This window comes from Rhinopithecus roxellana, chromosome 17 (assembly GCF_007565055.1).
Source record: "Rhinopithecus roxellana isolate Shanxi Qingling chromosome 17, ASM756505v1, whole genome shotgun sequence".
Taxonomy (NCBI): Eukaryota; Metazoa; Chordata; class Mammalia; order Primates; family Cercopithecidae; genus Rhinopithecus; species Rhinopithecus roxellana.
In genome coordinates, this window is record NC_044565.1 from 3,517,370 (window position 1) to 3,543,504 (window position 26,135).

At 39.2% G+C, this 26,135-nt stretch overlaps 1 protein-coding gene across 1 annotated transcript in view; it reads right to left on the minus strand.

Moving 5' to 3' along the window:
• ANAPC1 (anaphase promoting complex subunit 1) overlaps positions 1 to 26,135 on the minus strand; it is a 111,187-nt gene that overhangs the window by 23,227 nt on the left and 61,825 nt on the right. The window contains exons 23-33 of the mRNA XM_030921417.1: positions 24,257 to 24,528; positions 17,890 to 18,124; positions 15,361 to 15,452; positions 13,256 to 13,390; positions 12,999 to 13,081; positions 11,981 to 12,059; positions 10,270 to 10,344; positions 4,332 to 4,408; positions 3,746 to 3,836; positions 3,588 to 3,641; positions 2,184 to 2,377 (exon numbers count right to left, since the gene is read on the minus strand). Coding sequence (XP_030777277.1) covers positions 2,184 to 2,377; positions 3,588 to 3,641; positions 3,746 to 3,836; positions 4,332 to 4,408; positions 10,270 to 10,344; positions 11,981 to 12,059; positions 12,999 to 13,081; positions 13,256 to 13,390; positions 15,361 to 15,452; positions 17,890 to 18,124; positions 24,257 to 24,528 — 1,387 coding nt within the window. The remainder of the gene's footprint in view (positions 1 to 2,183; positions 2,378 to 3,587; positions 3,642 to 3,745; positions 3,837 to 4,331; positions 4,409 to 10,269; positions 10,345 to 11,980; positions 12,060 to 12,998; positions 13,082 to 13,255; positions 13,391 to 15,360; positions 15,453 to 17,889; positions 18,125 to 24,256; positions 24,529 to 26,135) is intronic.

The window sequence follows — 26,135 nt, forward strand, 5'->3', positions numbered from 1 at the left end:
ATAGAATCAAGGCAATTCTGATCAATATTTTATCAGGTTATATAGCATGGAACAGATGCCAATATTTATATGAAAATGCAAGGAGCCAAGAGAAAAACACACTTTTGAAGAAGAAAACTCAGGTTGAAGGATTTACTCAACTGGATACCAAGACTCATAAGACAGTATAGTACTGGTGCAAGTACAGAAAAACAGACCAGTAGACCCTAATAGCCCAGAAATAAACACAGGTGTATAGACACTTAACTTATATAATGGAGGTGGTACTGCAGAGCAGTGGAGAAGGATAAACTTTTCAATAGCAGTGGGGAAAAAAACATGGAGAAAAATCCGTACCAGCTAGATTTTAGATACAATGTGAGTGGAAAAGCTAAAAACTTCTAGAAGATAAAATAGGAGAGTATCTCCTTTTCTCTGGGCAAGAAAATATTTCATAAGCAGGACAAAAAAGTAAAAACTATAAAAGAAAAACATTAATAATTGTGTCATCAAAAGACTCCACTGAGAGAGTGAAAAGGCAAACAAGCCCTGGGGTGGCAAAGATAACTGCAACAAACAAAACTGACCAAGGGCTTAGGACATAGTTTAAAGAATCCATAGAAATCAATACAAAGCTAAACCAATGTGGAGCAGTCAACCTCATCAAAACAGAAAGTAGAATGGTGGCTGCCAGAGGCTGGTGGGAGGGGCAAACAGGGAGTTGTTCAATGGGTATAGAGTGTCAGTTTTGCAAAATGAAAAATTTCTGGAGATTAGTTGCACAACAATGTGAATATACTTAACACTACTTAATTGCATACTTAAGATCTGATAAATTTTATGTTATGTGTATTTTACCACAAATAAAAATTTTAAAATAGATAAATACAAAAACTGGGTAGCAAGAGACTTGGACATCATAAAAGAGGTTTTGCCATTGACTATTAAAAGTATAAAATGGTACTCAGGAACATTATTCAGAAATACAGAAATTAAAGCCACCATGAGATCCTGTTATATACTTACTAGTTGGCTAAAACTAAAAAAACTATAACAATAACAAGGGTTGACAAGGATATGGAACAACTGGAATATCACATCCTGCCCATGAGTATGTAAAATGGTACAAGTGCACTGCAGCACTGATGGTATTATTCACTGAAGGTGAATACACACGTATAACCTATGATCCAATTCCACACGGAGATCTATATACAACAAAATCAAAGACATGTACAACTTTCCCTAACAGCATTGTTTATAACAGCCTCAAACTAGAAGCAAGAAGCATATCCATCAATGGGGGAGATCAATAAAATGTGGTACAATCATACAATGAAATGTAATACAACTTGAATTACAATTACAACTTGTATTACAACTTGAAACTTGTTAATACAAGAAACTGAAACTTGAATAATCCATTGCTACATACAACATGAATCTTACAAACATAATGTTGAGTAAAAGTAAAGTGCAAAAGGATGCATCATGTATAATTCAATTTAAATGTCAAAAACAGGCAAAACCAATCTAAGGTGTTATAAGGCTAGACAGTGGCTATCTTTGGGGAAAGGAAGATAATAGTGATTGAGAGGGGCGCATGGCAGAAGCAGAGACGGGTGTCGTAAGTTGCAAGTGCTATACGGAATCTTGATCTACACGATAACAAAGAGATTCTTCTATGGTAGATAGCTCTTTGACCTGTGCACCTATGATGTGTAGACTTTTCTGTATATGTGTTTTTATTCACTACGGATCATCTAAAGCCAAGGCAGTCTTATAAAGGATATAACCAGGAATGACAGATGTTGGAAAAAGATCAAGAAATTTGAAAACTAAGAAAATGTCACAGGATCTGTATATGATTTTGTCTGTGACCTTTCTGTGAAAGTAGTTTAGTGGAGTGGTAAAATTTTTAACCAGTTGGGCACAAGCAGTGATGCACTGAAGCACTGAGCACAGAGTATTCTGAGAAATAACAGTGATGCTCAGTATGTCAGAGAGGAAGGTAAATCGACTGGAGTAGACCATAAGCTGACGGTTAAACTACAAAGAAGCTCATCAAGTGGAATAATGCTGCTAGATAAGCTAAGAGCTAGTCAGAATTTAAATTTTTCATGTATCTTCAAGATTAAAGCAAGTCACCCTTACAGATCTCACCAATGAGATCTTTTCACTGGAAAAAACACATATTCACTTACCTTCCTCCTCCCAAAAACAGAAGTCCAAGGGCCATGTGGTGGGCTAAGTGAAAACCATAGTTCATTTCACCACCTGTTTTCATGTGTAAAAAGCGACAAAGCTGTAAAACCTTTAGGTTTCCCGAGCCAGCCATGACCATGGCGAGAGACAGCAGCACCACGCTCAGACAAGTTTCCAGGTTGTAAGGACCTGTCTGTAAGGTGAAGAGATGACATCACTGTAACTGTTGTGTTACATTTCTTTATTATCAGAACTAACTTAGCCATCATTAGAAGACTACAAAAGTTTGGAACTAAAAAAAATCTGCAAATACAAATATTTTCCCCAATTATGTAAGTTCAATGGAGATAATTTCAAATACTGAATATCAAGAAGACAAAAATCACTTGGAATGTCACACCCAAAGGTAACTGGTGTTAACATTTTGGTTTTTTCTCTGAATTTTTCCTTTATCTACACATATTTTTTCCAAATGAAATGGAGATGTTACTCTACACAATATTTTTAACCTTTTAAATAACCTACTAGAAGCAAGCTTTACGCACAAAAAAAGTGGTTTTGTTTTTGTTTTTGTTTTTGAGATAGGGTCTCTCACTCTGCCACCCAGACTGAACTGCAGTGGTGCAGTCTCAGCTCACTGCAGCCTCAACTTCCTGGGGTCAAAGGATCCAGCTACCTCAGCCTCCCAAGTAGCTGGGACTACGTGTGTGTCACCACACCTGGCTAATTTTTTATTTTTTGTAGAGATGGGGTCTCCCTATGTTGTCCAGACTGATCTCAACCTCCTGGGCTCAAATGATCCTCCTGCTTCAGCGTCTCAAAGTTGCTAGGATTATAGGCGTGAGCCACTGCACCCAGCCACAAAAAATGCCGTATAACATAATTTTGGTAGCTCCACTGTACAAGAATGCATATATATGCCATAATCAAATTTAATTAACTACTTTTAGACGTTTTTGATGTTTCTAACTTTTCCATGTTACACATAGTGTTTCATAAATCTATGAAGTTTTTACCAGGAAATAAAATCTCTTAGTCTTGTCATTGGAGAAGCAATGCCTCAAAAGCAACTGAATCCTTACTAAGTACTAATATTTTTTAAAAAGGAAATTCCCGATATTTAATACTGAGACAGAATTACATGAGATATGACAATCCATGAATATTATGGCCTTTCTTATTCTCTTGTCACAAGAACTAGATACCTGTGCATCCTTCCAGTGTAATCATATTCTCACTAATATCCCAAAACAAAAATAAAAAGATGAGCTAATGGTTCTTGAAATCTCTCATTCTACATTCAAACAAACAGCAGCAATATCTGATGACACACAAGTAACTGGATTATCAGTAAATTTTTCAAGTTTAATTTTATTCCCAAGGAGAATGATAAAAAGACTTACAACAGAAGCGTTAGGTGCAGACAAATAAGTCATAAAATCTTTCGCAAATTTATGCTAGAAAAACAAAAGAAAAAATTCAAAGTTAAAAAGAAGATCTTAAGGCTTTGTTAAAACAAAACAAAACAAAAAAGAACACAGTAAACTAAAATACTTCTTACCAAACAGTTAAATGCTGATAAGTTTTCTGAGCCAGCAAATCGAAAACCCAGAGACAAACAGGCTCCTGCAATTATGTAGACATGTGCTTGCCTGAAAACAGGTGACAAGAAATTTAATAGTCATTATTTTACTTTAAAATTAACTTGAAATAAGTAACAATAAATATTCCAGTTCTCTAAGCTAGTTTACATCTTTCTGGGAATGATCAAGTGTGCCTCTACTCAGTCAGCAGATTTTTTTTTTTTTTTCAGAAGCATCGGGTCACCCTTACTCGTGAAGTTTGCCCCTTGCCTACAGTTTCATATGCAGCAAAAACAATTTTTAAAATTGCTGCCAATTTGCTTTAGTGGAAAGGATAAAAGAGAAATACATACAAGTTACATCTCCGATCTTATTTTTTGAGGGCAAGAGCTCTATACTTCAGAGAGCTTTAACCAACGTCATGAACATCTGATAAAAAATGGTTAGAAACGCCTGGGATTCAGAATTACTTAAATCAAGGACAATATGACTCCTACATAGTATATTTCAATTTATTTATCTGATAGATGCTAGGATAGATAATTTGCATTACACATCACTTACGACAAAGTTTCCAAATTCAAATCCTCTGAGCAAGGCAATTCGATTTCACTGAGAGAGATACTATTTTCTCTTATAATCTGTCAATATAGAAAGCAAGAATACTTAGATATCAATGTTCTCATTGCAAATATTTAACAATCTGAAGAACAACACACAGCTTATCATGGCTATATTTATATAAAGTAAGCTTTACCAAACCATTTCACTCAAAAGCCTGTATTTTAGCCACATTGAATGCAATCAAATTTCAAATCTAAGATGGGCTAAGTAAGAATAATAATTAAGGCCGGGTGCAGTGGCTCACACCTGTAATCCCAGCACTTTGGGAAGCCTAGGCAGGCGGATCACCAGGTCAGGAGTTCAAGACCAGCCTGACCAACATGATGAAACCCCATCTCAACTAAAAATACAAAAATTAGCCAGGTGTGGTGGTGCACGCCTATAATCCCAGCTACTTAGGAGGCTGAGGCAGGAGAATCGCTTGAACCAGGGAGGCGGAGGTTGCAGTGAGCAGAGATCGCACCACTGCACTCCAGCCTGGGCGACAGTGAGACTCCATCTCAAAAAAAAAAAAAAAAGAAGAAGAAGAATTAAATAGGGCTGAACAAATATAAACAGGAAGACGTAAGTATATTCTGAATCAATAACACTGTCATAATATTGCATACCAGTCAACTGAAATACAAAGATGATGGCTTTAGAATTGGGGCAGGGGTGAGGGGAAGAAGTGGGAAAAGAGAAATAGGAAAGAACTCTAATCAGATGTATTCTTCTTTACGGGAAGTTTCCAGCATTAATCCAACATACCTACCACAGGTGAGGTTATTCACTAGGCTAATTATCCAAGCTAAGCTAAACTGTCAATGTGTTTATCAGCTATGTTACAACTATTGTTTAGAAAAGACATCCTTTTCCTTTTAGTATAGGTAATTAACAATTTATCAAAAAAATATATACAACCAAGAACAGATTTGATCCTTTTCTCCTAAAAGAAAAAAAGCCAAAAAAGATAAAGCCATATATTTGCTAAATATATGAATGTATTTAAGATTTATTCGTTTAATCTTTTGAGATTTCTTAGATTTCTTAACATTTCAAGATGTTTTCTTCAATACAACAATAAATATTGGCTGAACGCAGTGGCTCACACCTGTAATCCCAGCACTTTGGGAGGCCAAGGTAGGCAGATCACTTGAAGTCTAGAGTTCGAGACCTGCCTGGCCAACGTGGTGAAACTGAAAAAACAAAAAAATTAGCTGGGCCTGTAATCCCAGCTACTCAGGAGGCTGAGGCACGAGAATCGCTTGAGCCCAGTAAGTGGAGGTTACAGGGAGCCAAGATCGCACCACTGCACTCCAGCCTGGGCAACAGAGTGAGACCCTGTCTCAGTCTAAAAAAATAAATAAATAAAATAAAGTAAAAAAACATTCAGAAGGCATTTACAATACAGTCTTCTTAGGTACTGAATATCACCAAATCAAAGACTTAAAATATCTTTCTTCTTTTTTTTTTTTGCCTTGCGACAGGGTCTCCCTCTGTCACTGTACTTCCTCTGGAGTACAGTGGTGCAATCACGGCTCACTGCAGTCCTACCTCCCAGACCCAAGCAATCCTCCCATCTCAGCTTCCCAAGTAGCTAGGACTACAGGTGCACACCACCATGCTTGGCTAATTTTCGTATTTTTTTGTAGAGATGGCATCTCACTATATTGCCCAGGCTGGTCTTGAACTCCCGGGCATAAGCAATCCACCTTCCTTGGCCTCCCCAAGTGCTAGGATTATAGGTGTGAGTCACCACACCCTGTGTGTAAAGTTTTTTATGAAAGAAAAATTGCTATGAAGATGCTAGCTGTTGTTTTACATATGCCCTAAGTTCAAACAGACAAGCGGTTTACGAAGTGACCTTTCATTTAAAAAAAAAAAAAAAAATCCTCCTTTTAACGCTAGGTGGCTCTCTACAAGGAACCCTGCTCCAGAATCAATGTAGCTCCAGATGAGAACCCAGAGAAAAGTGGAGGCTGATAGGAAATATCAATGAGGAGAACTGTGAAATTGTTCTCTCTCCCATTTGTAGTATCCCTGTTGTAATAAAGATCAAATATAACATTACAAAGTCTGAAGTAAAAAAAGAGATTACTCTATACTAAAAGTCCAAAAACCATATTTTCATAAAAATGAAAAACGACCACTGTTTTTTGTGGGTTTTTTTCTTTTTTTTTTTTAAGCAGAGACAGGGTTTCGCCACATTGGCCAGGCTGGTCTCGAACTCCTGGCCTCAAGTGACGTGCCCGCATTGGCTTCCCAAAGTGCTGGGATTACAGGCATAAGCTACCACACCAGGCCACAAAAAAGATGACTCTATGAATTTATACTTTCCACTTTGGAATTACAGTTACTTGTATATGTGTTTAATCTCAGTAAGCTAAACCTAGTACATTTAATAAAGTAAAGTTTTTTGAGAACACTCTACATGTCTGGTGTATCTTTAATGTATTACAGAACTTAGCATGTGCCTTGCATTTACAGAGGATTAATGAGTATGTGCTGAATGAAGGAGTGAAAGAAAAAGCATTTCATCCTACAATATACATTTTAAAGAGCACTTTCCAACAAACTAAAAGCTGACATCTCAATAGGCTAGCAGTTAAAATTATGGTAACAAATGAGCGAGTCACTTAAAACAATTCTTCCTCACCTCTTTCATGCCAGTGATTAACAAAGCTGGAAGAACTAAACAAATAAAAACAAACCTAGGAGTTCTACTTCCTCAAATAATAGATGAATAAACTCCTATCGGATCAACTCATACAACAAGTATAAACCCTAGACAAAATTCAAAATCCAAACTATCTATGGCAGGAGTCAGTAAACTATTTCTAAAAGGGTCAAATAGTAAATATCAGCAACTACTGATCTATGCATTTGTAATAAAAAACAGCTACAGACAATAAGTAAACAAATGGGCATGGCCATATTCCAATAAAATTTTCTTTCTAAAAATCCGGTGGGCTTAATTCACCAACTCCTGACCTCAAGGCACTGGAGTGAGAACAAAAGCAAGCAGATTCTAGAGGGGAGAGCTGATTCATGGAAGAGAGTAACACCACTAGGTACATTTTCCTTTCCATGGTTTCCGCTCTGAAAGCAGGTCTGTCTGGGCCAAGAAAGATGACAAAAGCTACAATTAAAAGCTCACAACCTTCTTGGCCTTAACAACCATGATACAGGAAAATACCACACCCATTGGGAGGTGAAGACAGAATACTACAAAGGAGAGAGCCACAGAGACAGGGCAAATGTCTGCCTGATCCACGAACCATGTGTGCACAGGGCAGACTTCAACATCCCACAGGATAAAGATGCGCACCGAGATTAGAGCTAGCAACCGAGAGTGTGACAATCTGATTCCAAGTAAATTAATTGGTTGCTTTAAAACAAAATGTATGTATCTGGGTTTACTGTGCCTGAACTACAAACAACATGGTTTAAGCGAACACACATTCTCCTGAGAATCTGGAACTTCAGTACATGCAAGGCAGAGGGTACCTTACCTACATGTCAGCTCCCAATTAAAAACTTGGGCACTGAGTCTCTGATGAGCTTCCCTGGTAGACAATCTCAACCTGTACCTCATATCATAACCAAAATTACTTTGAAAGGAATTATGTAAGTATACATAAAAACTAAAACTTTGGAGGCTTTTAGAGAGAAGTAGAAGAGATTATCTTCAAGATGGGGTTAGACAAATGGTTTTTTTCATAGGAATAGAGAATAACCATAAAAGAAAAAACTGACAAATCAGACATTATTTAACGTTGTAAAATCTTCTGCTCATCAAAACTATTACTAAGAAAATGAATATGCAAGCCACAGACTGGGAGGGATATTTGCAAAAGAAATCTGACCAAGAACAGGTTTCCAGAATGCATAAAAAACTCCAGCAACACAATAATAAAAATACAAATTTTTTTAAAAAAATAAGCAAAGGACATGCACAGACACTTCACAAAACGACAGATGGAGGACCAATAAGCCAATGAAAAAGTTATCAACATCAATAGCCAGCAGACAAATGCAAATTTAAACAACGAGATATCATTACATATTCATCAGCAGCGCTAAAATTTAAGAAACTAACACCACTAAATATCGGTGAGATGTGCAACAGCCAACACTCTCAAACACTGCTGGTCAATGTGTCAAATGGTACAGCTGCTTTGGGAAAAGATTTATTAGTTCTAACAAAACTAAATATACCATCTACCCTATGCCTCAGTCATTCCAACCCTACCTAACAGGACCGCAAATGGAATATACAGGTTGAGGATCCCTAATCCGAAAATCCAAAATCCAAAATGCTCAAAATCCGAACCTTTTTGAACATTAACATGATGCCCAAAGGAAATGCTCATTGGAGTATTTCGGACGTCAGAGTTTCAGATTAGGGATGCTCAACCAGTAAGTATAATTTCAAGTACTCCAAAATTCAACGCCTCTGGTCCCAACCATTTCAGATAAGAAATACTCAATCTGTATCACCTAATGACAAAAAGGAGAATGAATTATTAATATACTCAAAATCTTGAAAACGCTGAAAGAAGTCTTATATAAAAGGGTATATGCTGTAAGTGACTTCATTAATATAAAGTTCTACATCAGGAAATTAATACATTTTGGGGGAAAAACAAAATTCATATTGGTTACCCTGGGGGCAGGGGTGAATGCACAAAGCGCGAAGGGGCACAAGGGACAGAGGCTGGTTTCCACAGGCCTATGTGTTAGTCAAATCTTATCCAATAGGATACTTAAAATTGGTGCATTTCACGATATATAAATTTTATCTTAAAAGGAAAAATTACAGTTAATATGTATGGTACAACTTCAGGATGGAGTATATTACTGTTTGGAACTAATATTGACATTCATCAAAAAATGTTGGATTAGGCAGAGGAATAGAGAAGTGGATAAGTGATTAAACATGTTTATACCATAAAATATTATTGTAGGAGTCTACTGGTGATGTGGATGTTCATATAAACTTCTTTCAACCTTTGAGATTTTTCTTCTGAAAATACTGAAAGAAACAATCTACATAAAGAAACTGAGACCATTAGGCATGGACAGTTGACTAGGGGCAGTGGTTAGTTACAATATTCAATTTTGAGTTTTTACCCAAAAAATCCGTTTATTTTTAACTAGTATACTTGGCTTATCGAATAAACATGATATAAAGTAATTAAAAGTTATTATATTAGGAGATCTAAAATTGCCATGAAGTAAAATAGCATCTTAGAAATGTGTATTTAGGCCGGGCACGGTGGCTCATGCCTGTAATCTCAGCACTTTGGGAGACCAAGAAGGGCGGATCACAAGGTCAGGATATCAAGACCATCCTGGCTAACACGGTGAAACCCTGTCTCTACTATAAATACAAAAAATTAGCTGGGCGTGGTGGCAGGCACCTGTAGTCCCAGCTACTTGGGAGGCTGAGGCAGGAGAATGGCGGGAACCTGGGAGGCGGAGCTTGCAGTGAGCCGAGATTGCACCACTGCACTCTAGCCTGGGCAACGGAGCGAGACTCCATCTCAAAAAAAAAAAAAGAGAAATGTGTATTTAATTATGATAAAAATATCAACAACACTTTTTTAGAGTATTTTGGCAAACGTTTAGTTTTTTTCTTTCATTTTTTAACTCCCACACGACACTGATACTCATATTTAATTTTTAAAAACCACAATTTCTAGGGACCTGAGGCTAAAAGAGAAGACTGCAGTCTGTGCAGCACAGAATCTTAAAATGAAAGTTCTTAGTTCTTTAAGAAGTATCCTGATGATCAATATTGCCTTCATGAGAAAAAATATTTTACAGAATTTTGAAAAATCCCATAAGATCATAATTTTATGCTACTAAAGACATAATATTTATTATATGTACTTACTTGAGGAACATTGCTGTCAACCCACTTGGAATTTGGTAAAATATCATCCCACAAAATCAGGCATCGAGCAAGTGTCTTAAAAATGCAACAGAGATAAAATTAATTAGAGCAGGTAAAGTTCACAGACTTTATAACAATGATAATAATAAACAGAACAATTTAAGAATCAGTTCCCGACTGATGAGAATTTTGAAAAATAAGTATATGCAAATACAGGAAAAATAAGTATATGCAAATGCTTAGGGCACTAAGCATTAGTGCCCTAATGCTTACAGGCACTAATAAACCTATTGTAAGTCGAAAATACCTTAAGCTGAAAATACATTTAGGCCAGGCTCAGTGGCTCATGCCTGTAATCCCAGCACTTTGGGAGACCATGGCAGGCAGATCACTGAAGGTCAGGAGTTCGAGACCACCCTGGCCAACATGGTGAAACCCCATCTCTACTAAAAATACAAAAATTAGCCGGGCATGGTGGCAAATGCCTGTAGTCCCAGTTACTCAGGAGACTGAGGCACAAGAATAGCTTGAACCCAGGAGGCGAAGGTTGCAGTGAGCCAAGATGGTGTCACTGCACTCCAGCCTGGGCAACAGAGCGAGACTCCATCTTATTAAAAAAAAGGGGGGGAAAAAAGGAAAAAGAAAACACATTTAATACACCTTGCCTACCAAACATCACAGCTCGGCCTAGCCTATCTTAAACATGCTCCGAACACTCACATTAGCCTATAATTGAGTGAAATTCTCTGTCAGCATAGTAAACTGTGGCGGATGGGTCGTTTACCCTCACGACTGCATGGTTGACTGGGAGCTGCAGCTTGCTGCCATTACCCAACTCCAGGAGAGCATCATACCGCCAGGAGTACGAGAAAAAATTAAAATTCAAAATTGGAAATACAGTTTCTACTGAATGAGTACCACTTTCACACTATGGTTAAGTTAAAAATCCTAAGCTGGGAACCATCTGTAGTATCAACCTAAACTACTCATTAAAATAAAGATTTAAATTTTAACAAAGAAAAACTAAAATTGAGTTGAACATCATCAAAGTTTAGAGGGCTTGGGGGGTACTTTTTAAAACGTACTCTGGAAAAGAAAAAAATCACAAAGGAAAGAATCATAGCTCTATCTACATCATAATTTAAAAGCTTCCATATGCTAAGTTTAAACATCAGAAAAAAAAGAATGAGAGGGAAAATTTTAGACAATTAAGTCAAATTGTTATTTTCTTTAGATTCAACCTTAACAGTATTATTACATCCCTGATAGTAATCCAAAAATGTAAAATGAAGCAGTAAAAAAGTCCTAATCATTTGTTGCTTTTTAGGAAGTTTTGAATGATAATGTGAGAAACTGAAACGTCACTCCAAGTATTATATATCAATGTGGTTACCTTTCTTGGGATTCCCAAAGTCCTATTTGCAAAATTTCAAATGAACACTGCCAATTAGACATGCATGACAAATTAAAAATAAAACGTTCTCTTGTAAAGACATTTGTGTTTGCTATTATTCACTCATTCATTCATTCATGGAGACCAGCCTGTTGCCCAGGCTGGTCTCAAACTCCTGGGCTCAAGCAATCCTCCTGTCTCAACCTTCTGAAGTGCTGGGATTACAGGCATAAGCCACCATGCCCAGCTTACAAGCTAAGTTTAAGAACCATAAACAGACTTCTCATGTTAACACAAATGAAAAATGACAAAGCATACCCGAAGCAAGAGAAATTCCGGCTTCACGAAGTCCAACAAATACATGGTGTCAGGGGCTCGCAGCCAATCCGCAATAGATCTGGTGGTGGAGGAAAACAGTAAGGGACACTGCTCAAGCAGAGAGCAAGACAATCAAGAATCTCAAGATCTGTTTCAAAACATTTCTTCCCACTCCACTACTGCTCTACATATTTTTCACAATACTTTACACCTTCTAACATAATAGTTACTATAGATGTACATGTATGTCTGACTATAACATAAGCTCCATGAGGGCAGATACTTTTAGTTTTGCTCAATGAAATATCCCCTGTGCCAAGGAAGCATTGCCCTACACATTCATCCAAACAGTAAATGATAAATACCTATTTTTAAACACTTTGTTAATTCTGCACACATTTACTTTTTCTAAAGGGAGAAATGTAGAACACGGAAAAGTTCCTTGAATCTTAGAACTTTTTTTTAATTAATAGACTTAATACATGGCATAATGTCCTGTACTCAACTTACTCTTCTATGCAAAGTGTAAGCATAAATGCCACAGGTCTACTTTCAAGCGTCAGCACTAATATAGCAAGTTGGGAAGGTAGATGGTTTGGTAATTACAAAAGCTCTTGAAGTAGGCAAAAACCATTGTTTTACATGGTAACCAAGATCAGACTAAAGGTAAGTACTTCTGACTTAACCAGTCCTCACAGCAATATGCTAAATTGATGAAAACAAACAGGGGCATTGTTTGGGTGTTACTGACATCAACTACAAAACAGAAATGAACAGAAATTGAAAACTATATTGTCAAATACCATTAAAATAGCCAAATATATTATTTCTAGGTAAAATCTTTATAACTTCAAATACTGCAAGTTTTCCTCCAAAAACTTACAGTATTTGAAAGAAGGAAAATCAGCTTAACCCAGTACAGGAGAAATAAACACATGAGATAACTGAATTTTACAACCAAGGTGAGAGAGGCTATCACACTATCACGGCGGAAGGAAGGGTGGGTGGGTAGAAATACCTGTTATTGGTTTTCAAGTAGATCATAGCCAAAGCTAGAGTAGCGCCTGGACAAGTCACATCCACATTTATGGTATCTCCCTCCTATTGAAAGAAGAGTTTATGCATGTAAAAGAGTTCTGAATTATTATAAAATCCCTCTGAATACTAGCTATGCTTAAAATTAATATATTTACCAGTGTTAGTATGAACACTAGTATTTCCCAATTAACTTCCTAGCTTCCAGACTTTTGATCTCTTACTGTGATGCGTACTTACTTTGATTTGATAACTTGGCGATTTATGTTTCTCCCTATGCATTCCTGTTTGAAAGCGCCTATGTCCTCCAACCATGTACTGATAGAGCTGCTCAGGCACATTGAGATCAGACATACCTATCAAATTGCTGCCATGCTGGAAAAGACGGTAACAGACAAGTCAAAAGAAATCTTATGAAGGAAGATCCACAACATACACCCATAACAAATATAAAAATGAACTAACTTACCTCAAAGCAGGTTATTTCAGGTTTTGGGTTTTTTTATTTCCAATTTAAAGCAAACATTAATCATGAGTTAATAAATCATGAGTTATTAATGTTTAATAATTCTCACACAAGTTTTAATACATGTTCAACTTTAAGTACTGTCTTAGAATACCTAAGAGCTTTAGAGTTAGTTACATTTAACAATAAAGAAAAATATTAGTTATATAATTGAAACCTGAACGGTAAATACCTGAATACTTTCATTATTGTACTTAAGAATTTTTCCAACAACAATAACTATGATAATGATAGTAATTTATTGAATGTATGCTCTGTGTCAGGCACTATTCTGTGTGTTTAACATGAATGAACAGCCATATCAAATAGCTACTATTAAAACCCCATTTTATAAATAAGGAAAGTGTGGCGTAGAGGGATTAAGCCCAAGGTTATACAGCTATTATAGTAAGTTGCAGGGCTACATGTAAAACATGGCCACCAACAATCCATGAAGCTGATCAAGCAATAGACAATAATGTAGTTAAATGACTTGACTCACTAGTTAGGACCAGAATTCAAGTTGCAACTCCTGTGTGATTACTTTTTTTTTTTGAGAAAGTCTCGCTGTGTCACCCAGGCTGGAGTGCAGTGGCATGATCATGACTCACTGCAAGCTCCGCCTCCTGGATTCCCGTCATTCTCCTGCCTCAGCCTCCTGAGTAGCTGGAACTACAGGCACCCGCCACCATGCCCGGCTAATTTTTTTGTATTTTTAGTAGAGACAGGGTTTCACCGTGTTAGCCAGGATGGTCTCAAACTCCTGACCTCGTGATCCACCCGCCTCGGCTTCCCAAAGTGCTGGGATTACAGGCGTGAGCCACCGCACCCAGCCGATTCTTTTCCATTATACTACCAGCCTCTTTAGCTCACATGCCAATGTGAATTCAAGGCCCCAACAGATGGTCAACTACAAGGTGGATTTTCAGAACACACATGAGAAAAAATTCCTTCCACTGTAACCTTTTTTTTTGTCTTTTGAGATGGAGTCTTGCTCTTGTTGCCCAGGCTGGAGCGCAATGGTGCGATCTCGGCTCACCGCAACCTCCGCCTCCTGGCTTCAAGTGATTCTCCTGCCTCAGCCTCCCGAGTAGCTGGGGTTACATGCATGTGCCACCACACCTGGCTAATTTTGTATTTTTAGTAGAGATGGGGTTTCCCCATGTTGGTCAGGTTGGTCTCAAACTTCCGATCTCAGGTGACCCGACTGCCTCGGCCTTATAACTTTCTTTATATCATTTAGCTTGACCATAACAATGTATTGGTGGTTTTTTAAGGGGAACCACATTTCAAGTGAAACAATCATTTAAGGAAATGTTTCTGGTAATTCTGTACACATCTCTTGGATGCAGTTAGAGACGGGGCAATCTGATATTGCATTCTGTCACAAGGCAGATGTTACTGGGACAACATTCTGGGATACACAGTGAACATCACTACGGCAAAAGGGAGTTAGGGTTTGTTTCACGCAGCTACTACAGACTCTTAAGGCTCCCGATCATAGACGTTTTCACTGTTTTCTGTTTTCAATCATAGTGGGCTGTCACTTATTCATTGTATGTCTTGAACACTTGAAAAAGAAAAAAAAACAACTTCATTCCCTTTAGTTTGTTCATGAACACTGTAAGCTGGAGGAAAATAAATCTTAAAGTCCCACTCTTGACCACAGTTTCTCTCCATTTGCAAATCTGGTACTTTGAAAAATATCCAAAAAGACAAGAGAGCTGGGCAGCAGATTAAGTCATAGCAAGGGCCAGTATTCAGGTTTAGGTGTCAAGGTTATTTGTTTCAACGTGTAGATGTCCTAACTGAAGCATGGGAAGGCACAGACTATGCTTACCCCCAAGCAGACCATGCCCAGGGCCAAGCCAGCAGCTAAGGAGTATGACTCTCTGTCAGTGCAGTATTCCATTTCAGGACCAGGAGGCCGTCCTGTAAAAAGAAAAGCGACACAGTTCAAACTAGCCTCTCAAAATCTCAACTCATAAAAATCCTAGACTTAACTTTCTAGCAAGTTGCACTGGCGATACGAATGGAATAGAACTCCATTCAGAAAGTTATGACACTATAATAAATGGTGTCCACAAATGTAGGTTTACCTACCTAAAAAAAGAAAAGGGCCCAAAATAGTTCTTTCTAATTTCCCAGTTTAAGTCTTTATAAGCAATGATATTCAAATACTGTGAAACTTTGAGTCTTACTAAAAAAAATTACCAAGTAGTAGAAAACATTTTTTTTTTTTTTGAGACGGAGTCTCGCTGTTGCCCAGGCTGGAGTGCAGTGGCTGGATCTCAGCTCACTGCAAGCTCCGCCTCCCAGGTTTACGCCATTCTCCTGCCTCAGCCTCCCGAGTAGGTGGGACTACAGGCGCCCGCCACCTCCCCTGGCTAGTTTTTTTTGTATTTTTTTAGTAGACGGGGTTTCACCGTGTTAGCCAGGATGGTCTCGATCTCCTGACCTCGTGATCCGCCCGTCTTGGCCTCCCAAAGCGTTGGGATTACAGACTTGAGCCACTGCGCCTGGCCAGTAGAAAACATTTTTAAAGGGAAAAGTATTCAAAAAAAAGTTTTATTTTTTAAAAAAACATCTCGGCCAGGTGTGCTGGCTCATGCCTGTAATCCCAGCACTTAGGGAGGCCAAGACAGGCAGATTACTTGAGGTCAGGAGTTTGAGACAAGCCTGGTCAACATGGAGAAATCCCATCTTTACTAAAACTACAAAAGTAGCCAGGCATACTGGCAGACACATGTAATCCCAGCTACTTGGTAGGCTGAGGCAGGAGAATTGCTTGAACCCAGGAGGCAGAGGCTGCAGTGAGCCGAGATCACGCCACTGCACTCCAGCCTGGGCAACAGAGCAAGACTCTGTCTGAAAATAAATAAATAAATAAATAAATAAATAAATAAATAAATAAATAAATATTAAAGAAAAAAAATCACACAAAGGTAATCAGTGTAATGTTTATACACAACAACAAAGGATTACTAAAACAATCTAAAAAGTTCTAAAAGTTAATAAAAAAAGCATTTTACAGACCGTCAACTCAATGAGTATTATACAAAATTTGTTTTAAAAATCACTTATAACAATGATCTATACAAACAGAATTTTTAATGTACATTCTAACAGTAATCCTATAAAAAGGCACATACATAGGAATTAAAGATGAAATCTACATACATACACAATAAAGTATGAAAGAAGTATGCCACAGCTGTGAGACTGTGCAGTAACATCATCAGACATCATCATGATGTAGCCAAAGAATGGTAAACTACTTTCCAGACGAACATGCTTTAAAAACCAGTGTTGAATATTTTCTGCATAAGTGTTTTTCAGATCTCTAACTTATGCTACTATGTATTTTGATAGCAGAAACATTTCAACTTTGAGAATAATTTCATCTATCATTACAGTAGACTAAATTATGTGTCCCGGTCTTCACTGGTTCTCTCTTAGGTTTCTGTCAACACCACGAGAGAAACACCCTCCAGCCTGGGTCCCAGAATAAGGCAGGTGAGGCAGAACAGCAGCGGAGCAGCCGGCTACACAGCTATAGCCTAAAGCAGAGCTGCCTGGGCCAATGTTATGCCTGTATGTATGAAGCATCACTGTGGCAACAGCTATCTGATACCATTATACTAAATAATACATCTTTAACAATATATTCAGAAATGTATGCATGTAACAATATATTCAGAAATGTAGAAAAGATCTTGAATAGGACATGTAAGTATGTAACTAAATTGTTGAGCATATTAATAATGCCAATAACTTCCATTAGGCAGAAAAAGACAACGCATAATACAGATTTCCAAAAAGTCTGGACCCAGTAAGAAACAGAGACACTGTTCACTAAAGTGAGTGTGTGGACCTTACCATTTCCAGGTTCATCACCAACATACCCACCAGCATGTAAAGGAGGAAAGCAATTACTTGACTTCTATTGGAAGTGCTGTATCCAACACAGTGAACACTGTGATGTGTATAGTTTACTGTCTCTCAGGGACAAAAACAATCTACTCTTTCAGTTTTAAGTGCAGGCCACTGCTAGACATTGCTGGTAAAGACATAGCATGATAAACAGCATACTCACATGTGATTAAAACCACAGGTACCTCATTAAATGTGACCACGGGAATTCAGTAATAAGCTAGCAAATAAATATGGAGGTTAATAACCTGCAGTTACATCGGCCTTGGATAACATTATTTAGAGATTTTTTTTAAATTAGTACTAGATCATTCTTTGCTCACAAAAGCTACTATTGTCTTTTCTTACTTTTTGTAATTTCACTATCATTTTTACTTGGATTTATGTGGAGTGGAAAATGCATGCCTATGAAGATTCAGCACTATTAATCCCATACCTATCTCAGCCAACAGGACCTCTGCAGTATGTCTGTGAGCTGTCCCTTGATATACAAGGCCAATGCCAACCACTGCAGCCACTTGGACATTGTGAGGAACATCCAGCTCTGTGGACGTTGGGGGTAAGAGAGCAGGAATGTGAATGCTAAGAAGCCGAGTAACAGACATATCCATGGTGCCTAGTTTTGCAGCAGAAACACCAAGCAGCAGTCCAATGCTTGTCATTTCATGGCCCTAAGATAGAAACAAAATAAATATGTAGTTTAAAATAAAATACTGCCTGCCACTTTCAAGAAGTACTTTTATGTTGACAGGCACGATGAGAGGCACTGAGAATATAGTGGTAAACTAAACAAACATGATCCTTGCTCTCATGGACCTAATGTCTTAATAGGAAAAAAAGTGTTAAATTAAAAAATATAAACAAATATATTATTAAAAAGTAGTACAATAAGAAAGTACAAAGTATTACGAAAGAGTATTTTAAAAGAGCTTAATTTAGATTGGGAGGGACTAGAGGATTATTAGGGATGAAATCTCTAAAGATTATACAAAGAAATTTATATTAGGACCTGAAGGATGAAAACAAATTAGCCAGGAACAGTAGCAGGAAAGGGGACACTCAAGTTTAGAAGGTGAGGAAGACTGTTTCAGGTGATAAAACAGCATGTAAATGGTTCTGAGGTGATTCAGAAATAAACCCTCCCATTGACATTAACTGACCACAAGGGTGCCAAGACAATACAACAGGTAAAGGGCAGTCTTCAAAATACAGTGCTGGGACAAGTGGAAAGACACATGCAAAAGAATGAGGCTGGACTCAACACAAGTGTTGGCAAAAATATGGAGAGACTTGAACTCTCATGTATAGTTAACGGGGTTGTAAAATGGTGCAGTCATTATGCAAAACAGTTTATAGTTCCTCAAAAAGTTAAACAGAGTTACCATATAACCCAGCAATTCCACTCCTAAGTACATACCCAAGAGTAATGAAAACATACATCCGCACAACAACATGTATACAAATGTTCATAGCAGTATTATTCGTAATAGCTAAAAAGTACAAATAACCCAAATATCCATCAACTTATGAATAAAATGTACATTCATGAAATAAAACATTTATTCAACAATAAAGAGGAATGAATTGCTGATAGATGGTACAACACAGATGAACCCTGAAATTATCAGGCTAACTGAAAGAAGCCCATCCTAAAAGACCACATTTTGTATGACTCCATTTATACGAAAGGTCCAGAAAAGGCAAACCCATAGAGATGGAAAGATAAATGGTTGGCAGGAGCTGAAGTGAAGGTGGGGGTGGGGTGGAGGAATGGGGAGTGGGTACAAGAGGAATGCTAGTGGGTACAAGGTTCCTTTATGGGTGAATAAAATGTTCTAAAATTAACAGCAGTGATGGATGCACAACTCTGTGAATATACTAAAAACCACTGTACTATACACTTTAAATGGTGAATTGTATGGTAGGTGAATTTTATATATTTATATAAATAAAGATTCCTTAAAAAAAATAAGGCTGTGAAGTGAAGGAGTTTAGTCTGCCAGGAAGCTAAAATAGCCCATCTGTATGGTTAGAGCGTGGGGGAGCAAGAAGAAGAGTGGGGCTAGGTGCAGAGGCTTACGCCTATAATCCCAGCACTTTGGAAGCCCGAGGCAGGCAGATCACCTGAGGTCAGGAGTTCAAGACAAGCCTGGCCAACATGGTGAAACCCTGATTCCATCAAAAATACAAAAATTACCCAGGTGTGGTACTGCGCACCTGTAACCCCAGCTACTTAGGAGACTGAGGAAAGAGAATCACTTGAACGTCGGAGGCGGAGGTTGCAGTGAGACGAGATCACACCACTGCACTCTAGCCTAGGTGACAGAGCAAGACTCCCTCTCAAAAAAAAAAAAAAAAAAAGAACAGTGGTACCAACTAGGGCTGCAGAAGTGAATAGGATCACACCAGCTCCTAGAATGTATATTAAGAGCAATGGTTGATCCCTCCTTCCCCTCTGATGTTAGGAATGTTGGCCTTGTTTTAAACCAGTTTCCCTTCACAGAAGTTCAGCCATTGTATGGGATCAGAATAAGGTCCTGGGGCAACTAAAGGTATCTGGCCAAGGGTACCTTGGTGTTATCTGAAGGACCCTAGACTGGCCCCCAGTCCCCGACAGCCTGTTCCGGTGTCGGACAAAGACTTCCAATCTTTCCTATCATGTTTTCCCTACTGCTTTTCTGAGAAATGTTACTTAGTTATGTGTCTCTTTGATAAATTGCTTCTTTTCATGGCAGGATGCTGGGTTATGCCTGATGAAGCTAAATAAACTGCCAGCCAAATGAAAATTATAGACAAATAATATACAGGAACCCCCTGGATCCATCTTAGTCTCAAGCTTATATAGAATTCAGACAGAGAAATCAAAGGCAGTCAACAAGGAGGGTCAAGGCTGAGTGCAAGTAAACGGGACGGTTCCTGATGGCTTGATCCTCCCCTGGTCATGAATGGCGGTTGCGTGCACATCCACGACCAAGGCAAGCCTGAGAGAGGCCTTGGACTCCAGGACCGCAGAGGGAAAGACTAAGGATGCGTTTTTCTCCCCTCTCTCTTTCTAAATGGGTAGCCTGCACTCCTCTCTAGTGCATCTTGAGACACTGGGATTCCTTTGATCCTGACTCTGAAGAAAAAATGCCTGGCATTTATCAGTACCAAGGCTTGGCCCAGCTAGAAGCTGGAAGATGGGGAGACCTAGTCAGTTGGGGAAAATATTAATTATAATACTATCCAATAGCTAGATCTCTTCTACCGCAGAGAAGGAAAATGGTCAAAAATTCCATATGTATAGGCCTTTTTTGCCCTGCGGGATAACCCCAAGCTCTGTCAACAATGTAGAACAGACCCTGCACTTACAGCAGTGATATCCAGCAAGGCAGACTTAATCCAGACAGAGGGGAAAAAACAGTCTGCCTCCTTAGAAAAGGAGGCAGAGGCCCCTGCACCAGCCCAGGTCCCAGCTCCTCTTGGATCATCTTGTCCCCCTTATCCAGACCCCCTTTTGACCCTCATCCTGTTAGAAGAGTTCTATCTGGATACGCTCCAGCATCACTTCTTCCTTTACAGGAAATGCCTAGTGAATATGGTCCTATGAAAGTACAAGTCCCCTTTTCTTCACAAGATTTGAGGCAGATAAAAGGAAATCTAGGAAAATTTTGTCGACCTTGATAGGTATATTGAAGACTTTCAGAACCTTACTCAAGTGTTTGAGCTTTCATGGAAGGGTATCATGTTACTTCTCAACCAGACTTAGAGCTTCAGAGAAGCAGGCAGCTTTACAGGTTGCTGAGACAACTGGAGATAAAATGTTTGCATCTTATTACGGCACCTACCAAAAAGGGGAAGAAATTAGGGAGCCCTTTCTGACAGTCAAGCAGGCTGCACCCACCAATGATCCTCAATGGGACTCAGACACTGCTCGAGGAAAGTGGCAGAGAAAACATTTTCAGGCATGCATAGTGGAAGGTCTGAGAACTAGAGCCAAGTCTCTCAATTACATTAAGTTATCCACCATAAACCAAGGGTCTGAAGAGAACCCTTCTGTTTTCCTGGAAAAACTGAGACACGCTTTAATTAAACACACATCTCTCTCCTGACTCTATAAAAGGCCAGTTAATTTTGAAAGACAAGTTTATAACCCAAGCAGCCCCAGATATTAGAAGAATGCTGCAAAAATTAGCTATTCGACCAGATAGTACCCTAGAGAATCTCCTGAAAGTCACCACCTTGGTCTTTTATAACCAGGACCATGAGGAAGCCCAAGAAAAAGGAAGAAAAGGAACGAAAAAAAGGCAGAGGCACTAATAGCTGCCATATAGGCATATAAACCTCTGGATTCCCAGGGAGCTTCTCCTTCTATGACCAGCCGTTATCAGTGTGGGGGTACTAAAAGAGAGACTGCCCTCAATATCAAAAGCAGCCCCCACGGCCCTGTCCAATCTGTAAGGGAGACCACTGGAGGATGAACTGCCTCCAGAGACGTCCATTTCCAGGTTCAGAGCCGGCTTCTCAAATGGTCCAACAGGACTGCTGGGTCCCAGGGCTCTCCTCCCCAGCTCTGACAGCTCAGGCTGTATTATCATCCACGAGTCCCGGGTGATTCTGGAGGTCAAAGGGACTCAGAGGATGGACTTCCTCCTCAATACCACAGCAGCCATTCCTGTCCTCCTCTCCAAACCGGGCTTCTCCTCCTCCCTTAGCACGACTGTGAGGGGCGTCTCAGGAAAGCCTCTGACCAGATATTTTTCTCAACCCCTTAGCTGTACCTAGGGAGACCCTTTGTTTACCTATGGCTTTTTAATCATACCTGAAAGCCCAACTCCTCTGAGGTAGGGATATTTTAGCTCACAAGGGAACCACCATCCTTATGGCTCCAGGACAGACTCTTTGCCTCCCTCTGGTGGAGACTGATATTAATCCAGAGGTTTGGGCAATTCAGGGAAAAACTGGCTGAGCTACAAAGTCTTACCGGTCCAAATCCATCTCAGAGATCCCATCTCCTTCCCTAATCAAAGACAATATCCCCTAAAAACAGGAGCTAGGAAAGGGTTAGAAGCCATAATTAATAACCTAAGGATGAAGGGCCTTGTTAAACCCTGCAACAGTCCTTGTAATACCCCAATATCGGGAGTACAGAAAACCAACAGGTAATGGAGACTGGTCCAGGATCTCCACCTCCTTAATGAGTAACTGGTGTAACGAACCAATTTACCCAGTGGTTCCCAATCCCTATACTTTGTTAACTTAGATACCACAGGAAACTAAATGGTTTGCATTCTTGGAATTAAAAGATGCTTTTTTCTGCATACCGTTATACCCCAACTCCCAAAACTTGTTTGCATTCAGGGATCCCTCCAACCAGACTACCCAGCTAACCTGGGTGGTGTTACCACAGGGATTCCAAGACAGCCCCCACCTGTTTGGGCAGGCATTGTCAAAAGATCTCTCTGAGTTCTTTCAAACTCAAGTTAAAGTCTTAATATGTAGATGACACTCTCCTCTGTGCCCCAACTGAGGAAATTTCTCAGAAAGGCAGTAAGGCTCTTCTTAAATTTCTAACTGACGGAGGACATAAAGTTTCAAAGTCCAAGGCTCAACTCCATCAAACTTCAGTGAAGAACCTAGGCCTGGTCTTGTCAGAAGGGACCAGGGCACTGGGCAAGAAGAGAATTGGACCCACTTTCTCCTTCCCCTCTCCCCAAGACCCTCAGCTAACTAAGGGGATTATCGGGCATTACTGGATTCTGCAGCCTATGGATGAAAAATCTAATTAAAGGCATTGCGATGCCTAATTATAACATATCTAATGATCTAGGTAGACATGCCCATGACAACCCTATTTTGCAGAATCCTGGAATAGAACACTCCATTTTCAGAGGTTTTCTTTCTGTCCTTTCTAGGTTTCCCTAATATACGGGCATGGATTTTCCCCCTTTTAGTTCCTCTTTGCGTTCTCATTGCAATACTCAGATTTGGTTAATGTGTACTTAACCTCCTTGTAAAATGTGTTTTTTCTCGCCTAGAGGCCATCAAACTCCAAATGGCCATGCATATGGAACCTCAGTTGATGGCTCCCTTTTACCAGGGACCCTTAGATAGGCCTCTAAGAGAGACCTGACTGCTGCTTCCCAAAACAACATCCTCTGTCAGCATGAAGCAGTTAGGACAGTCATCACGCCTATCCTAACGGCAGTTAGATGTACTTCTTCAGACTGGGGATTGATAGTGATAGGAGGCAGGTAAGTTCTCAAGTGAAACTCAACCTTTAAGCCAAGGACAGTCGAAAGCCAGAAAATCAAGTTACAAGTTCTGGATAAATCCATGGACTAGAGAGCTCTCATTCCTGTTTGGCACACTCTCTCCTGATTGGTCCTTATCCTTCACCTATTTTACATATACCTGTCCTTCCCCAGTTGGTCCTCTACACTATCGTGCCTATTTCTAAATGGTGCTTTCTCAAGCATACCCACAGACCAATCAGCATGCACGCTCATTTCACACCCATAAGAACCCCTAGATTCAGCCTTGTGGCCGGCAACCCACCTTTGGGTCCCCTCTCGCTGTTGAGAGCTTTTCTGTCACTCATTAAATTCTACTCCGCCTTACTCAAAACAAAACAAAAAAGCAACGGGAGATCATTAATTAAATGGCTTTGACCAAGGAAGTGACATGCTCTGATTTACGCTTTAGAAAGATTATTCCATGTACTGAGAGACAAATGGACTTAGAAGTACAAGAATGAAGAAAGAAGAGCAAACAGAGCAATTAGGAGCTACTACTAGCCAGGCACTGGGAGCACAGGCTCTCACCTTGGTCAAGTAGTCATGGATATTGAGAGTCGCCAGCTTGGTAAGGTGTCCATTCAGCCCCAGAGCCATGAGAAAGCCAGCATACTCATTGGCTAACTCAGCATGCTTGGGCTTATTGTAAACAATCCAAGCTGAGTCGATCTGGGAGGCAGGAGCTATCTTCAGACCAGCAGCCACGCCATTATGAAAGCTGGCCCAGCTTGTCATGTTGGGAGGTACATCGATGTTTCCACTATTAAGGTCGACTGTTGTGTTCCGAGGAGGGGCACGCCCTATCCAGCCAAACAAAATTTAACATTGAGAGAACAAAAATTCACAAAACCAAGACTAGATCTTTGAGACCAAGATTACTTACATTTTCTACATTCAAAACCATCAATGCGTGGAATGTTAGGTCTCTATGACCACTTACAACTTTTGTACATGTGAGTAAAACTTAATGCAAACTGGAAAAACCTTCACTGTCTAAACAGTTCATGGTCCTTTTTAAAGTTAAAATGTATGAGGCTATATAATGAGATAACTGATACCAATTTAACATTATACAGAGATGATTGGGATAATCACTGCTTTGAAATCTTTCTTTCAAACGGTAGAGAGCTTAGAAACCAAAATGAAGACTAACATCACTGCTAAACTACACAAGTTATAAATCCCAACATCTGATGACATTGGTGTTAATTTCGAATGTTCTATCCTATATTTTTCCATGGACATTAAGGAAAAATGACATCTTAAGAAGAGACAAAAGCCAGGCCTGGTGGTACGCGCCTGTAGTCCCAGCTACTTGGGAGGCTGAGGCACAAGAATCACTTGAACCTTGGAGGTGGAGGTTGCAGTGAGCCAAGATCATGCCACTGCACTCCCACCTGGGCAGCAGACAGAGACTGCATCTCAAAAAAAAAAAAAAAACAAGAACCTAAATAAATCTGCTACAGCTCTTACCTATATATGCCCCCCCTCTTTTTTTCCTCTCTCTCTCTATATATATACATACATTTTAAAAGAGTTCTAAGATGTTATGTAAAATAAATTCAAAGTAGATATAGTGTCTTATTTGTAGCATGTATACATATACACACAAAGCACAAAGTAAGACTTATTTGTCTTTACTAAATGCTTTTTGTACCTAAAAGCTAACTCAACTGCTAGTGTTAGACAGCACCACAATGAGTGATAAGTTCGTAAGTTACACTTGTACTTTCTCAAAAAAGGCAGACGCCTGTAATCCCAGCACTTTGGGAGGCCGAGACGGGCGGATCACGAGGTCAGGAGATCGAGACCATCCTGGCTAACACGGTGAAACCCCGTCTCTACTAAAAAATACAAAAAAACTAGCCAGGCGAGGTGGCGGGCACCTGTGGTCCCAGCTACTTGGGAGGCTGGGGCAGGAGAATGGCGTAAACCTGGGAGGCGGAGCTTGCAGTGAGCTGAGATCCAGCCACTGCACTCCAGCCCGGGTGACAAAGCGAGACTCCGTCTCAAAAAAAAAAAAAAAAAAAAAAAAAAAGGCAGACATATCAATATGGAAAAACTGAATAACCTTTCTAAAACTTTCATTCATCATATGCATAAAACATAACACTCACACACGAGAGAAAATAAAATGCAAAGGGTGAGGTAAATTTCCTTCAGTGAGAATAACAACATACAAAAGTACAACAGGTCACATCAGTGTGGGTTAAGCAACTATTTAAGAAAATATTTTTTCCTAAATTAACAGGATAACCTTTTTTTTGGCCTACCAGAATGACTAAAAGAATAAAACATTGGATTAATGTCATAAGCACATTTTAAATCATGGAAATTCCATTAAATGTATTCAGAAAAAAAGATGCATGTATATATATTTTTAGAACCCACCCAAGTATCACTTGAG